General features: G+C 40.6%; 1 protein-coding gene and 1 non-coding gene across 2 annotated transcripts in view; both read left to right on the top strand.

Annotated features, from left to right (window-relative positions):
• LOC109937352 (protein KIBRA) overlaps nt 1-16,294 on the top strand; it is a 98,188-nt gene that overhangs the window by 41,557 nt on the left and 40,337 nt on the right. Inside the window, exons 5-7 of the mRNA XM_048603469.1 lie at nt 4,234-4,313; nt 11,760-11,889; nt 13,840-13,986. Coding sequence (XP_048459426.1) covers nt 4,234-4,313; nt 11,760-11,889; nt 13,840-13,986 — 357 coding nt within the window. The remainder of the gene's footprint in view (nt 1-4,233; nt 4,314-11,759; nt 11,890-13,839; nt 13,987-16,294) is intronic.
• LOC125484609 lies at nt 7,595-7,701 on the top strand. Its single transcript, XR_007263441.1, has one exon. It is a non-coding gene; the product is annotated as a U6 spliceosomal RNA (small nuclear RNA).

The following is a 16,294-nucleotide window of genomic DNA, read 5'->3' as shown; positions in this document are numbered from 1 at the left end:
GGTGGGAGGAGGGGATAGGTGGGAGGAGGAACAGGTTAGGGAGGCGGGGACGAGCTGGGCTGGTTTTGGGATACGGTAGGGGGAGGGGAGATTTTGAAGCTTGTGAAATCCACATTGATACCATTGGGCTGCAGGGTTCCCAAGCGGAATATGAGCTGCTGTTCCTGCAACCTTCGGGTGGCATCGTTGTGGCACTGCAGGAGGCCCAGGATGGACATGTCGTCTGAGGAATGGGAGGGGGAGTTGAAATGGTTCGCGACTGGGAGGTGCAGTTGTTTATTGCGAACCGAGCGTAGGTGTTCTGCAAAGCAGTCCCCAAGCCTCCGCTTGGTTTCCCCAATGTAGAGGAGGCCACAATGGGTACAGCGGATGCCGTGTACCACATTAGCAGATGTGCAGGTGAACATCTGCTCGATGTGGAAAGTCTTCTTGGGGCCTGGGATGGGGGTGAGGGAGGAGGTGTGGGGGGAGGTGTAGCACTTCAAAATTTCCCCTCCCCCTACCGCATCCCAAAACCAGCCCAGCTCGTCCCCGCCTCCCTAACCTGTCCTTCCTCCCACCTCAAGCTCCACCCCCATCTCCTACCTACTAACCTCATCCCGCCCCCTTGACCTGTCCATCCTCCCTGAACTGACCTATCTCCTCCCTACCTCCCCACCTACACTCACCTTTACTGGCTCCATCCCCGCCTCTTTGACCTGCTTGGCCTGCTGTGTTTATCCAGCTCTACACCTTGCTATCCCATAAACACACTCTTGGCAAAGGCGAATTCAGTAAAATAGATTGTCTCATATGCAATTCTGGCAGCAGGAAGAGAACTCCAGCCTTTAGCTATAGCAGAGAGAGGAATAAGAACTTTCACATCCAACTTCAAGACCCCAGCAAGTGCAGATAGCTAAAACTAAAAATCCTGGTTCTGTGGGTGTTTGACCCCACCCATTCAGGCTGCTTCTATTGTTCCAATCTTTTCAAAAAAAAACAAAGCCTCACAAGCTGTTTACGTTATTGGCTTTGAGCACACCGTTTGCCACATTTGTCTTAAACTTCCTTCATTTAAAAAAAAATAAAGCCATAGTATTGACACAGATCCCTCAAAAAAAATGTCTGCTCGGTATTAGTCACTTCCATCAATTATTAATAACACTGGCATCCTAAATGCAGCCCCATCAAATTTCAGAAACAAAAAACATGAATTCGAGTTTGATTTATTATTGTCACATGTACCAAGATACAGTGAAAAGTGTTAACACAACGTGGAGCTAGAGGAGCACAGCAGGCCAGGCAGCATCAGTGGAGCAGGAAAGTTGACATTTCGGGTGAAGGAGTGTCCTGACCGGAAAGGTCAACTTTCCTGCTCCTCTGATGCTGCATGGCCTGCTGTGTTCCTCCAGCTCCACAATGTGTTGACTCTGACTTCAGCATCTGCAGTTCTTGCTATCTCAGTGAAAAGTGTTGTTTTGTGTGCTGTACAGGTAGATTGTACTACACAAAGTGCATCAGGGTTGCAGAACAGAGTACAGGAATCATTGTTATAGCCACAGAGCAGGCGCAGAGAGAGAGAGATCAAAATTAACATTTGAGAAATCCATTTAAAAATCTGATAACAGCGGGGAAGAAGCTGTTCTTGAATCAATGCATGCTGGGCCATGTATCCATCTCCTTACAGAATTCACTATGTTTCACAAAATGCTTGTCAAAACTCTTCGTGTTCCTGTCACTTGTTGCTGTATCTGTATTCTGGGTGTATCTGTGCTTGCATAGACAAACTATATTGACCATTTTTAGTGATGGCACTCTATCAATGCAATTGTGATACATGCTACTATTTTCTAAATACTTCCTTTCTTATTATTTGTTGTTATCTCTCTTGGAAAATAATTCAATTATCTATTTGAGGAAAAGCAAATGTGCCACAACATTTTTTTAAAAAGTTAATATCTGAGTTCATGGCGTTTATCAGATGAGTCCAAACCTGATTTTTACGATTTTTAAAATTTTAAGCTTCTTACAGTTCGGTTCTCCTGACATCAACAATTATTTCATCCGGTGATCTCCCCTCCCCATTCCGCTTCCAAGCTAATAGTCCCCCAACCCCGCACAGCTCGTTTCTACCTCCTGCCAAAAATCCACAAACAGGACTGTCCGAGCAGACCCATTGTTTCAGCCTGCTCGTTCCCCACAGAACTCATCTCTTCCTACCTTCTCCCCACTGGTCCAATCCCTACCCACATACATCCATGATTCATCTGATGCCTTACGCCGGTTTCAAAACTTCCAGTTTACCGGCTCCAGCCATCTCCTCTTTACCATGGATGTGCAATCCCTTTACACGTCCATTCCCCCACCAGGAGGGTCTTAGGGCTGTCCGCTCCTTCCTGGAGCAAAGACCTGAACCATCCCCACCCACCACCACCTTCCTCTGCTTGGCTGAGGTTGTCCTCACACTCAACAACTTCTCTTTCAACTCCTGTCATTTTCTTCAGGTAAGAGGGATTGCCATGGATACCTGCGTGGACCCTAGTTATGCCTGTCTCTTCGTAGGGTACGTGGAACATTCCTTGTTTCAATCCTATTCTGGCCCCCACCCACAACTCTTTCTCCGATACATCGATGATATCATCGGTGCTGCTCCCCTCTCTCGTCTGGAAATGGAAAACTTCATCAATTTTGCCTCCAATTTCCACCCTGCCCTCACTTTCACTTCGTCTATCTCTGACTCCTCCCTTCCCTTCCTCGACATTTCTGTTTCCATTTCTGGGGATAGTTTGGCCACTAATATCCATTACAAACCCACTAACTCCCACAGCTGCCTGGACTATACATCCTCACACCCCACGTTCTATAAAGACTCCATCCCATTCTCTCAGTTCCTCTGTCTCTGTCGTGTATGTTCAGATGAGGCCAACTTCGACAAGGGAGCCTCTGAGATGTCCACCTTCTTCCTCAACCGAGGATTCCCCAGCTCTGTTGTCAACAGAGCCCTCAACCAGATCTGACCCATCTCCCGCACTTCCGCCCTCACCCCTTCTCTTCCCTCCCGCAACAGCGATAGGGTTCCCCTTATCCTCACCTACCATCCCACCAGCATCCACATCCAGAAGATCGTCAGACACCATTTCCGCCACCTCCAGCAAGATGCCACCACCAAACACATATTCCCCTCCCCTCCCCTGTCTGCCTTCCGCAGGGACTGTTCCCTCCGGTACACCCTGGTCCACACTTCCTTCACCCCCAACACTTCCCCACAGCCCTACAGCACCTTCCCCTGTAACCGCCGAAGGTGCAACACCTGCCCATTTACCTCCTCCGTCCCCAGTATCGAAGGGCCCAAACATACCTTCCAGGTGAAGCAACACTTCACCTGCACTTCCCAGAATCTAGTCTACTGCATTCGCTGTTCACAATGTGGTCTCCTCTACATTGGGGAAACGAAGTGTAGACTTGGTGACCGCTTCGCAGAACATCTACGTTCTACTTGCAAAAAAAGACCCTGAACTACCTGTTGCCTGCCACTCCAATGCACCACCCTGCTCCCTGGCCAACATCTCTGTCTCTAGCTTGCTGCAGTGTTCCAGTGAACCCCATCGCAAGTTGGAGGAACAGCACCTCGTTTTCCGCTTGTGGACTCTGCAGCCCTCCGGACTCAATATAGAGTTCAATAATTTTAGGGCCTAAACTCTCCCATGTCCCAGCCCCCTACCCCACACACCAGGCCTTGTTACTACATAGCCTGCCATTACACACCCTCTGTTGTTCGTCACTAACAGTCCCCATTAACAACTATTCACCTTCCCAGTCTGATCGTTAGCAACTCCTTTGTCTGTCCAACTGTCTTTCTCTCTCTTTGGGCTCTATCCTATTGTTTACTCCGTACCCCACCCACCTCCCTATTTTCTGAATATAAACTGACGTTTTCCCAGCCACCATCGGTTCTGAGGAAGGGTCACCGGACCCGAAACGTTAACTCTGTTTTCTCCTTCACAGATGCTGCCAGCACTTTTCTAGCAACTTTGTTTTTGTCAACAATTATTCCATGGCAAATGTGGATATAATAGCTTTCATGGTATAAATGCTAAGTAAATAGTTTTAGGAGAGATATTGGAAAAACAATAGCATTATAGCTGCAAAAAAAATCATAAGATGTAGTGGGTATATATTTTCATGTCTTTATAATTGTTTAATAAGTATTTCCTTTTAGATGGATAATTCTAATATTATTTTTCACTACATCAGGTGAATAAATTGAAAAGAGAGTTGTCTCATATGAAGCAGGAGCTTCAGTATAAAGAACAAGGATTTGAAACTCTTAAAGCGTAAGTACAAGATAACTAAAACATTTTCTTCAGACGCTATTTTCTTTTCCATGCAAGGAATTTCATAGAATCATGCAGTACCGAAGAGGTCCTTCAGCCCATCAAGTCTATACCGTCAAAAATACACTACCACTTACACTAGTCCTACTTTCCTGCACTAGGCCCATCGCCTTTATTGTGACGACACTTCAAGTGCTCATCCAAGTACTTTTTTAAGGCTTCTCTGGTTTGCCACCTCAACTGCTGTCCCAAGTAGTGAATTCCAGAACCCACTGCCCTCTTGGTGGAAAAAAAACCTTTTTCCTCAAATCCCATCTAAACCTCCTGCTTTTCACTTTAAAATTATGCCCCCTTGTTATTCTTCGACAAAGGGAAACGACTGCTTTCTATTCACCCTGTCAATGCCCCTCATGATCTTATACACCTCTATCAGCTTCCCCCTCAACCTTGTCTGCTCCAAAGTAAACAGACCCAGGTTATCCAACCTCTTTCCGTAGCTGAGATGCTTCATCACTGGGACAGACAATGTCCTAGTGAATCTCCTCTGCAGTATTTGTGTAAGGAAACTGTACATTCTTTAGTTGGAAAGGTTATAGAATTTTCCATTCATATTCAAAGGTACTTGCTTTTGAAACTGGAATTTTAAGCTCACCAAGGATATAAAATGAGGAGTAGAGCCAATTATGGACCAAAAAAGAATTTTACACGTGGAGATGTGGTATTTTCACAGATGACCATGCCTGGTAACTTGTGATATTTGCCATCTCTACTAGCATGTGTTACTGTGTAAAGATTGTTTCAGATAGTTTGCTGTCACACGTCCTTCTTTGGCTTTGCTTCTCTTGAGCTTATCCAGTGATTACTGGTAGAGTATCTATTAAGGAAGCACTGTTCTTAAATAGCATGAAACCTTGTCACATGATGGAGCAATAAGTACAGTTACATTGGATCGGGCATAATAACTGAGATTTTGGGAAACTGGAACAGATACATCTGTTCCTTCTGAAATTCGGAGTAGAATTCCTTGTGTCCACCACCAGATTGTATGATGTCAGTGGAACGGGTGGAGCCAACAGAACAAACATTTGAGGGAGTATTGCCACTCACCATCTCCACTACCCAATCTCTGACTTCACAAATACAGGCAGTCTGAATGTTTTGCACTTTTCACAGAATGCACTCTCTTTGGAAGATTGCTAGCTCTCTTCCTTTGAGGGCTATTGACCCTGTTTCTGATCTGTGTATAGTTTCTGCACTGGGGACTTTTCTTACCTCTGATTTTGTTTGTAGACCACATCATTCTTTGTAGCCTTTGGCCCATTACTTATCTAGACGGCCCTTAATCCCCAGAATTTCCCTTGCAGAGCTAACTCGGGTAGTATAAAATGATCTAGGGACCTTTTAATAATGAAAGGCAGCTGCTTTCTTGAAATCGTACTTAATTTCTTATATCTTGGTTTGCTAGATCTGGCAGTTGCTTTCAGTTTGGAACAGGCACTTTCTTTCATGGTATCCTCGATACTTAAACAAGACAATTTCTTCCTTTTCTTTATGTCAAAAGTCTGTGGATATTGGTCAGGTTCTCATGGAGTTATATGCAGCTCATCATTTTTGATCAAACTGAATGTCTTCAGTTGTATTTTGTGTTAATTTGGATAGTGAAATAGATTTTCTCATGTTTTCAATTTTTTTTAGCTATAAGATTGCTGTCCACATTATCTTTGTCATTGGCGTTGACAATTCAGTTGTATCAAGTTAAAAGTGTTCTGTTGTCTGAACAAAGGAAGGTAAAAATTCCTGAATGAGGTTCATTGTGTTATCATTCCTGTTTTCAGTACTGGTTACTTCTCACAGACCGAGTTTCATCTTAACATCTGTCTGCTGTGTTTATAGGAGTGTTTTTCTAATCTATCAATTGTAGATTTCACAATGAGTTATGAGATTGTCAATCTCTTTTGAGATCTCTGGCCACCAGAATGCCGACTGAGCCCTGTGTGTATGCCTGGCAACGACCAAGTGTCCCATGTGTATCCTATCCAACATGGCATCCCAAAGGGAGGCTGGTATAACTGGACCTGCATCAAAGCTCTAGTAAATAATTCTTTCTAAAGGAGATTGTTTGACTTATTGATACCTTTGCATGTGTAGCTTCCTTTTTTTGCAGATCTAAAACTGTGTTCAACTTTTGCACTCTTTCTGGAGGTGACCTTCAATTTTTAACAGATGTACCATTTTTTAAAATCGTGCCTCATCATTCTCTGTATTGTGGGGTTTTTATGTTCCACAGCACTGACAATGACTGCTATTTGGCTTATTGAACACAATAGAGTGCAATACTGTTCATGTTAATGTTTCTGGTCTTTGCACTTTTCCATACCTTTTCTTTTAGTGATATCAATTTTACTTCCTGGATCCCTTATTTGCTCCCTATGGAACCTCCTTTGCTAAAGCCTCTGTATTTTCTTAGTGTGGCTTTTTGTTTTGACTCTGTTCCTAGCCCACACATTTGCCCCAGTGCTCTTTACCAGCTTCTGAATGAAATTCTGCCTTTGGAGTGCTCAGCTTGACAATTGTTACTTCCATGGCTGCTGCTGTCTGTCTCTGGGAGTTGCTTTTCATCTGTTGACCAGGAAGGAGAGGCAAGGGAGTATAAAAAGAACATGCACAGCTCCCACAATGAGCAATGCTGCCATTAACCTGAAGCTCCATGAGACACTGCTGCGAGGAACAATATATAGCCTAAAATGAAATTCAGAACTGGACTTGAGGAGTGAAAAAGCCTCAGAATTTAAGCTGAAAATGAGCAACTTTAAAGAAAATCAAGTGAAAGAATCTAGAAAAACAAGAAATGTCAGAACGATTTAGAGATTTAAAAGGGTTGGAACTCCTGGGCGTATTGGAGACTCCACTTCGTAGGATGCAGGACTGTCTTGACATTAAACATAAACATGGACAGTATTGCACACTATTGAGCAATCTGAAATAAAGAATATTATACTAAAAGGAGGGATCTTTGGCACAATGGGCAATGCCCTAATCTCTGAGCAGGAAGGTCCGAATTCAAGTTCCACCTGACCGGCTGGTGTGTGATAGCGTGTCCGAAGGTGTTATTTTCTAATAAGGTCTCACAGAGATGCCTGAGCTCAAATGGAACTAAGTTTATCAGTTAATTGAAGGATAATTAGGTAAGAATTTTGACCAGGTGCATGTTTAAATATGGAACAAGTAATCAATGTTGGTGATGAGTTGTAATACAACTCTGACAAGAAAAGCAGGACTTTGTGCTCGTTTCGGCAGCAGATATACTAAAATTGGAATGATACAGAGAACATTATCATGCCCCCTGCGTAAGGATGACACAAACATTCATGAAGTGTTCCATAGGGCTCTTGTGGCCCTGTTGTAATATCCCTGCCTCTGAGCTAGGAAGCCCAAGTTAAAGTCCCACCTGCTCCAAAGGTATGTAATAACATCTCTGAATAAGTTGATTATAAATTATATATGCCTGGACTCTGTCTAACCAACATTTAACCTCTGGTGTTTAACAGTCATAGCTGAGATGGTCAGCTGCTTGTAAATCAAAGATTGAATATTAATCATTCTGGTTAAAATAATGCTTTCAAAAAAGCTTCAGAAATGTGGGTGAATCAAAATTTAAAGTATTTTCGTAAGATTTCCAATCCGTGTTTTCTGAATGCAAACTTTATGATCAATGCAATACAAAAACCATTCAAAAATAGAATGAGAAGCAAAGTTTTTCAGAATTGAAGATTGACAATTTGAACATGGATGGTATTGGAAAATTTTTAACTTCCACGGATAAAATTTGTCAAAAGATAATTACTAACTACTTTTCAGGTATATTCAGGTTTTGACAAACTTTTGCGTTGACATTTAAGTTATTAGACTGTGCTGAAAATATTGCATTTAGGCAGGCTTCTAATTTTGATGGGATTTAAATTTGAAGATAAAACTCACTGCTAGGAGAAATATCTGAAGTCATTTTGAAAAAATGGAAAATTGCAAAGTTTTGCTTTCTAGCAGTGTTTGTGCTTCAAATCGGATGATTGACCAAACTACTGAAAATGGAGGATACAATGTTAACAGGCTTGTGAAACTGTATAGATACTGGTTGCAGGGAACAGTATGAAGAGGAATTTTACCAAAACGAGATAAGGAGAGAAATGCTTATGACAAGTTTATGAAGTGAAAAGCATTTGGGTCTTCGATTAAAGAGTGAATTGCAGAAATGGCCAGGATTGTAGTCAATTGATGTTTCAGATGTGATTCAAAGTATCATTGTGCTGTAAACTGCTCCAACTGGCATAATAGAGTATTCAAACCAAAACACAAAACTGAAAGTTCGGAAGAAAAAGATGGAGATCAAAGAGAGGGCATTGCAGTGGCCATAAGTCGTTTCAACTCTGATGAATGTGTTGGTGGCAGATCAGTATTAAAGATTGGATGTACATCTACAGTGTATAGAATAGCCTGGCTAAAATGCCACTAGAAACTGAGTAGTAAGGATTGGAACAAAGTTAAGGAATTTGAGAGTTCCACCAGTTTCAGAGTTGGGATAATAATACTGCATTGGGGTAGTCATTCCTTGTAATTAGTCAAAATCAATCATTTTATTAGCATGAATGTAGTTTCCATGAAATACTACTGTTGCTAAGTGAGCTATTGATGAAAAAAACAGAGATGAAACTGGATATGGAAAATGAGGAAGCTATTTGGAAAATCTGTGAATTTGCAATTTATTCAATCAGAGCACTATTGTATTCCTTTAATAACTATAACCTCCACTAAATAAATTAAAGAAGCACTATTGTTGTCGGGTAAAAAAATTTAGAAGTTGAAAAGTAAAACTATATAATTTGCCATCCATCTTCGATAAGTTTAAAATTTTAGTAAGCTTCAGTAACGAGGGATGAGGAATACAATATGCTTATAGAAAAGATACTTGATTGATGTGAGAATTATAAAAAATACCAAAGGATAGTGTCAGAGCCCTTAGCAAGGAATTTCAACAACATGATGGCTATGGATTAAACGTGTGGGATAAAGTTTAAAAAAAAATACATTTTCTAGATTTGGCAACCACAGTTGGTTGACAATGACACATCATAAAGACAAGAAAATAGTTGTGAATAAAGTATTAGAAAACTGGTTGGGGACTGAATTTGGACTACTCACTAATAATAATGGGGATTTTGCTCACAATTAATTAGAGATTGTGCAAATATGAACATAATAGTTATGAATTTGGTACCAGAAAGTCCTTTTAGCAACAGCAGGCATGAAAGGAGCCATGCAGTAACTGCCAAATGGTTCATAAATTTTTGGCAGATGAGCCAAACTGTAAATGATTGTCTGCATTACATGGGCCGTCCATGCTAAGAATTTGCGAGAGATGATCAGAGAATATAATCCATACCAGGTAGAAACTCTAAAGTTCTGTTTGTAGTAAGTGAGTAGCCTGCAAGTTGGGAAGGGTGTTTGAATGCGCTGCACTCAAGCAGAAGGGCTTTGAATAAAGCCAAAGTCTCAGAAAGACTTCGTGAGCCCTAACACACAATGTAATGTAATTGGAAACTAGTTTCCATCAGAGAGATATAGTTTTCTGTAAAAGGAGGGGGGATCTTAAAAAAATGGAGAGACCCAGGAAATGTTATTGGTAAAGATGGAAAAGTAAATGCGCAAATTCAAGTTGGTCTATGGACACTCCTCAGATGCTTGATATGAATTACAAATGTGTATTTTCGAAATGGATTGTAGAAAATAATGAGAAACCAGGTATTTCTCAACTGTATGTTACAAAGCTATGAGTGATACATCAATAATAAGTCATTGTGGGATAAAGAGTATTTATCTAAATGCCTGAATAAGAAAAGATTGAGGATCAGTATTGCTGTTTGAAAACGGATACTGGAGAACAGAGAAATCTCCACATTGAAATGAATGGATAGCACCCCTTGGTTTTTTGGTTGTTTTACAAAGAAACAAGCAAGTTTCAGAAAATTACAAATGCTAGGGAAAAAAAGATGTTTGAAATTTTAATGTAAGCCAAAATAAAAGTGCACAATATGTTGTCATTTTATATTTTTATTTGTATGTTTTACATCAATATATAAATGTCATATGAAAAAGGGGCGTCTGTTATCTAGTAAGGTTTGGCAGGAGACCAAATGGAACTAGGTAACAGATAACTGGGCGAAAGCTTGACTGGGTGATATAGTGAACAAGTAATCATTGGGGTGAGTTAGAGATGTGAGAGTTGGAATAAAATTCTGACTAGAAAAACATATGCCTGACCTCTCTGATCAACATTTAACCTTTCATGTTTAATAAGGGGACCTGGGGGATATATGTGCACTAATCATTGAAAGTGGCAAAGCAGGTTGAGAGTGCAATTAATAAAGCATATATGGGATCTTAAACTTAAAGGAATTTCCAGATGTTTGTGTTAGCTGGGTGATTTGCTGATGTGGAATAGTGCGCTGTGAAGTTCACAGCTTGAAGACAGCCCTGTGCTGAAGGTAAGAAGAAAAAACACAAATGCTTTGAGTGCTAGAAGGCAGTCAGCAAGGAAAGGCAACAGGACAAAGAATTTCAGCAAAGCGAAGAATCTTGAAATTGATTGCTTAACTACCAATGTCAACGCTACTGCTGTCACCCAACATTATGTTCACAACATTTCACTATCTACTCTTTGTAAGTATCCCAGAGATGGATTTGTATGTCTTTTAGCTTTTTTTGAACTCGCTCCTCATATTTACTCAATGTGTATGTGCGTTGTGGCACTACTACTCGCCTTGAGTAATTAAAACTCAAGAATGCCTAGTTACATTGATTTCTTTTAAAAGACGCATTAATTTGTTTTGAGAGAAAGTATCCATAAGGGGAAGGGATCTGTGACGAACTGAAGAGGTGCATTAATAAAGAAAGGGAGCCAGATCATCCCCTCCTCACATATGAGCATAAACAATTTGGGGTATCTTGTCTGGAATCATAATGGATTGGAAAATACAGTGTGGAGCTGGAGGAACACAGTAGGTCAGGCAGCAGTAGAGGAGCAGGAGAGTCAACGTTTCGGGCCTAGACCCTTCATCAGGACTCTCCTGCTCCTCTGATGTTGCCTGACCTGCTGTTTTCCTCCAGCTCCACACTGTATTGTCTCTGACTCCAGCATCTGCAGTTCTTGCTATCTCCATGGATTGGAAAACCTTGCCTGGGGATTGGTCATAACTATTGTAAACTATTTGTTGAAAAATACATGATTGAAATATTTTGGAATTTTAAGGAAATACCTTTCTGAAGAAAGGTTAATATTAAAATAAATGGTTTTGAATTTTAGTTAAATATCTTGCAATTTAAATGCATATGTGACTGCAGAGATTGGTCAATAACTTATGTTTTCATAATTGTTGGCTTGTTAAATGACAGAATCGATCTAAAGATGTCAGGAACTCAGGGAGGATACAAACTTGATGAAGCACAGGCTATTATGAATGAAATGAAAACCATCAAAAGGGCTATTAACTCAGGAGAGAAGGAGAAAAGAGACCTCATACAGGTAAAACCTTAATGACATACAAGTCAAGTTTTAAAACCCATTGCTCTAACATTTGAAAAGTTGTCTTTTTTCAACTTAGGAATTGGTTTTGGGTCAGTTAAGTGACATCACCACAGCGCTGATCAGATTCTTTATCTTTAATTTGAAGTCCTTAGCTTTTGCATGGAATAAAACATTGCTAGATAGCTCTGCAATGTATATAATTATCATTGTACTGTTATTTTGTGACTATTGTCTTCCTCTTAAGTCATTAAATTTTCTGAAGCAATAGGACAAACTACCACTGTCTAACTGTTTGTGGTTTGGCACTTGTGTCAAGTTTGCAGAAGAATGGGAAGGTTGTGGAAGATAACACTTTTGGCTACCCAGGGTTGTGAGGGTGATGAACATACTGGGCAGGGGATGGAGATTGTGCTGGTGGAAGAGATCATACATCATGGAAGGAGAACGACTGGGGACTGAGTGGGGAATGTGTATAGTGCACCTATCCTGGTAGGGTTTGGGCACATATATTGTGCAAGAAGATGTGACAGATTACATTGTAGTGGGGAGAGAGTGAGAGCATACATTATTGGCAAGGAGAGTGAGAGCCTGTGTTACAGCAGGTGGGGAGAGTATGCGCATGCATTGGGTTGGGGGAAAATGATAGATTGGATCCTGGCAGGGGTGCAGTTGTGGTTGGAGCAGGAGCCTATGACTGGCAATGGGAAGATTGGAAGCATTCTTGAAGTTGAATTGAATTAGCTTTATTGTCACATACTTAAATGAGTGCTGTGAAAATTTTACAAGTCGCCACTTACGACACCATCTGAGTTACAAAAGTACCTAGTACAGATTTTTCAGTTCAAGTTCTTAGGGAAATAAAACTAGAAAAATAAGGCAGTATAAAGTCCAGTATTGCAGATTGTAGGGATAAATTAGAAAATAAATAAAAACGTTCAGAACGATCCTTCTAGCCCAGTCCACGTTGGCACCTAGCCTCTAGACTGCCCCGGATCTTAATTCCAGATCATGCTGGGCTTCACCTCAAAGTTCTTAAGGCCAGGAGACCACTCTGGAAATACCTCGAGATCAGAAGTTCACCTTGAGGCCATGCTGGGCTGAGAGACCGCCACGTACCACTGAAAGACAATCACACCAAGCCACGAGACCGCCATGTTGGGCTGTTGAGACACCACAGCACCAGGCTGAGAAAACACCACACCAGGCCAGGCCAGGTCTTTGAAGGGGATATAAAGGAAGAAAAAGAATTGACTGGAACTGATGAGCTCCAGCTGAAGTGTCCTACTCTGCCGCCATCTTGGATGAGTTACCAAGGATGAACTCATTGCTTCTCCTGGTTGGAAAGGAGTGCTGAGAAAGGCAGGCACCTTGGGGATCCAACAACTCCAGTTTCCCTTCACTGCTAGATTTCCTGACCAATGGAAAACCCATGAAGCAGACATGAATTTGAATATTCAGCATTCCTTGATAAATGTTCCAGTGTATGGTTGTGTACTAAAGTAAAGCAAAGAATCTGAAATAAAAACAGAAGTTGCTGGAGAAACCCAGCAGGTTGGTAGCATCTGTGGGGAGAAAGCAGAGTTAATGTTTCAATGAAAAGTGAACTGAAAAACGAAAATATGAAAATGAAAACTTCAGAACTGAAGAATGGTCACGGGATGTGCTAACCAATCAGCACTTGGATTACACAGAATGTAAATGTTGGTTTTCCTTTTAAATTGGTAAATTGTCTTGCTATGTGTAAGGCAAAAAGCTTTGACAAAATGTCTTTTTTCAGCAATACTCAAATTCTGTACTACCAGATGGCTATTTATTTTCACTTTATTTTATTATAAAAAGATAGTTTATTACCCATGGATTGTAAAGGATGCAAAATGGCAATTTATTTAGTTCAGTTCCATGTCACTACTTGTATACGTACTAATTTTGTTTTTAACCCCCTTCTAGAGTTTAGCCACATTGAAAGATGGTTTCCGAATTGAGACAGGATTTCACTCTGATCTCTCGACCAGTCATACATCATTATTAAGCACAAACCAACCTGTTAGCTGCCATTTCTCAGACGTTGGGTCCCAGACAGATATTTCAGGAGATGTGAGTGTAAAATCTGTTCAGTTTCTGTACAAATAACTGTGACTATAAGAAATATAAACTAACCTTGTTGATTCTCAGTTCATAGTCTTCACTGTAACTTGGTAGAGATTTTAAATACATAGTCATACTAATTATCTAGGAAGCAGAAAAATTATTTGAAATGCAACTTATATTGAGCCTTTCAGGCTGCTAATGGGGAGTTCAAGAAAATAAACAAAAAATCTCTCATTGATTATAATACATTGCAAGGTGTGGAGTAGAGTGATCCGATTCAAAGCTAATCATTGGTTGAACAGTTGCATAGTAGATTTATAGTTCTTGAAAAATTATGGCCATTAGATTTTCCTGTGTGGTCAGTTTAACCCCTGTTATTAAAGCAAAAGAGATGCTTCTGAGTACTGTGTACTGGATAGTGCATTGACTCATTGTTCTGTTAGCATGCTTCAACAAATTAAGTGCTAATTAAGTATACTTTATTGTGATAATTGTTGCAACTAGATCCCCAGGTCCCCCAATTTATAATTTTCCAGTGTGGTGCTCAAATTGTCAAATTTTCAGGTGAGGAGGGATGTAAAGCTGCCCTTTATTCGGCGGTATCCTCAATTGGTCACATGGTTAATTTAAAAGGGATCCCATTCTTACAGACCAATTGAATTGAAGTTTCAAAAGGAGTCCATTTAAGCAGGTTCTTCTGCGTTAACGAAAGAATAAGGTTACAAGGTTCACAGGGATGATCCCTGGTATGGAGGGATTGTCTTTTAAGCACATAATAAACAGGTTGGAACTCTTTTCACCAGAGTTTAGAAGAATAAGAGGTATATTAGATTCTTAAGGGGCTTGACAAGATAAATGCTAAGAAGATGCTTCCCCTTACGGGAGAGTCTACGACTACAGGGCATAGTCTCTGAATAAAGGGGTGGCAATTTAAAACTGAAATAAGGAGGAATTTCTTATCTCAGAGGGTTCTGAGTCTTTGGAACAGACAGCTGTTGGGACAGAGTCCTTGTGTACATTTTAAGACTGAGATTGATTCTTGATCAGTAGGGAAGTCAAGGGTTATGGGGAAAAAGGAAGGAAAGTAGACATGAATGGGGAATGTCGGATCAACCATGATCCGATTAAAGTAGGTGAGAGTGGCCGAGCATCCTACTTCTGTTCCTATTTCTTCTGGTTTATTAGTTACTAAATGCAAGAAGAAGTAATAAAACCACTAATACAAACTGATGAGAAATGAGATGTGAATCTAAAAAATATAAAAGTCTTAAAAAAGATACATGGATCAGACTCTGAGTTTTGTGAATAGTTGACCATGGGACATTGTAGCTGTTATGTTGGGTGATGCTGGTAATGTGGATGTTGGTTGGACTGCAATTAATTTTGCATTGCAAGCTTTGCAGGGAGCTGAAGGGCGCCTTTTGTCCTACTTGTCAATTGGGATTTTGCTTGCTTTCTGGTTTCAGCAAAGAAGTAGACTTTTTTTCTTTTTGCTTTTCTTTCCCTGCAAGTTGGCTCAGTTGTGACCCTCGTAGCATATACCTTTGCCCACTGGCACTCCCAGACTGAGCTTGAAACTAGCTTTTAGCTCCTGTTCTTGTGCATTCCTGAAAGGGGGAAACTCTGACATCTGCAGTTTGGAACACATTTACAGGAGATGGCTTTCTGGTAATAGGGAAGAGTAGTCAGCATCTTGTGATTTTATGTTGCTACAGAAAATCACTTGCCTTCCCACCCTTCTGAAGGGTTGCTGTTTGAAGTTCCTCTAGCCTAGTCAGTTGTGACCTTCAGGGTTCCTATTCAGATAGACATCGAACTTACATCCCCAATCATCTTTTAGCTGTGTCTTATTTTTTAAAAAATGCATGTAATTAACAGTTCAGTTCATAAGTACTTTGGGGTTCTGATCCATTGTTATGGCATAATATGACATTCATACTTTGCTACTGTTAAGCTGTTTTGCATAATTTATGCATTTTGAAATAATGTTGTAAACTTAACTGGGACATCACCGTGAACACTTAAGTGTCACCAGCATCCTGCAAAAAGCATAAATCCAAGAATCAATTGACCCTTCTTGAATCTGCATGTATTAGAATAATAAATCTGATCTAGTACTTACATAGTGCAATGCAAGCTGCTTTCTGTAGTATTTTGATACTTATCACTGAGTTTCAAATGAATAGTAACCACTTATGGGATATGTTTTGGGGTGACTATTAGTCAATGCCTCCAGGAGGGGACAGGCAAAAAATTGCCTTAAAACAGATGAAAAATGGACATTCCTGGAGATGATTGCCAATCCAAAGTGTCT

This window comes from Rhincodon typus, chromosome 12 (genome assembly GCF_021869965.1).
Source record: "Rhincodon typus isolate 14 chromosome 12, sRhiTyp1.1, whole genome shotgun sequence".
Taxonomy (NCBI): domain Eukaryota; kingdom Metazoa; phylum Chordata; class Chondrichthyes; order Orectolobiformes; family Rhincodontidae; genus Rhincodon; species Rhincodon typus.
The sequence above is the reverse complement of the archived record's forward strand: the minus strand, read 5'-3'. Positions and strand labels throughout refer to the sequence as shown.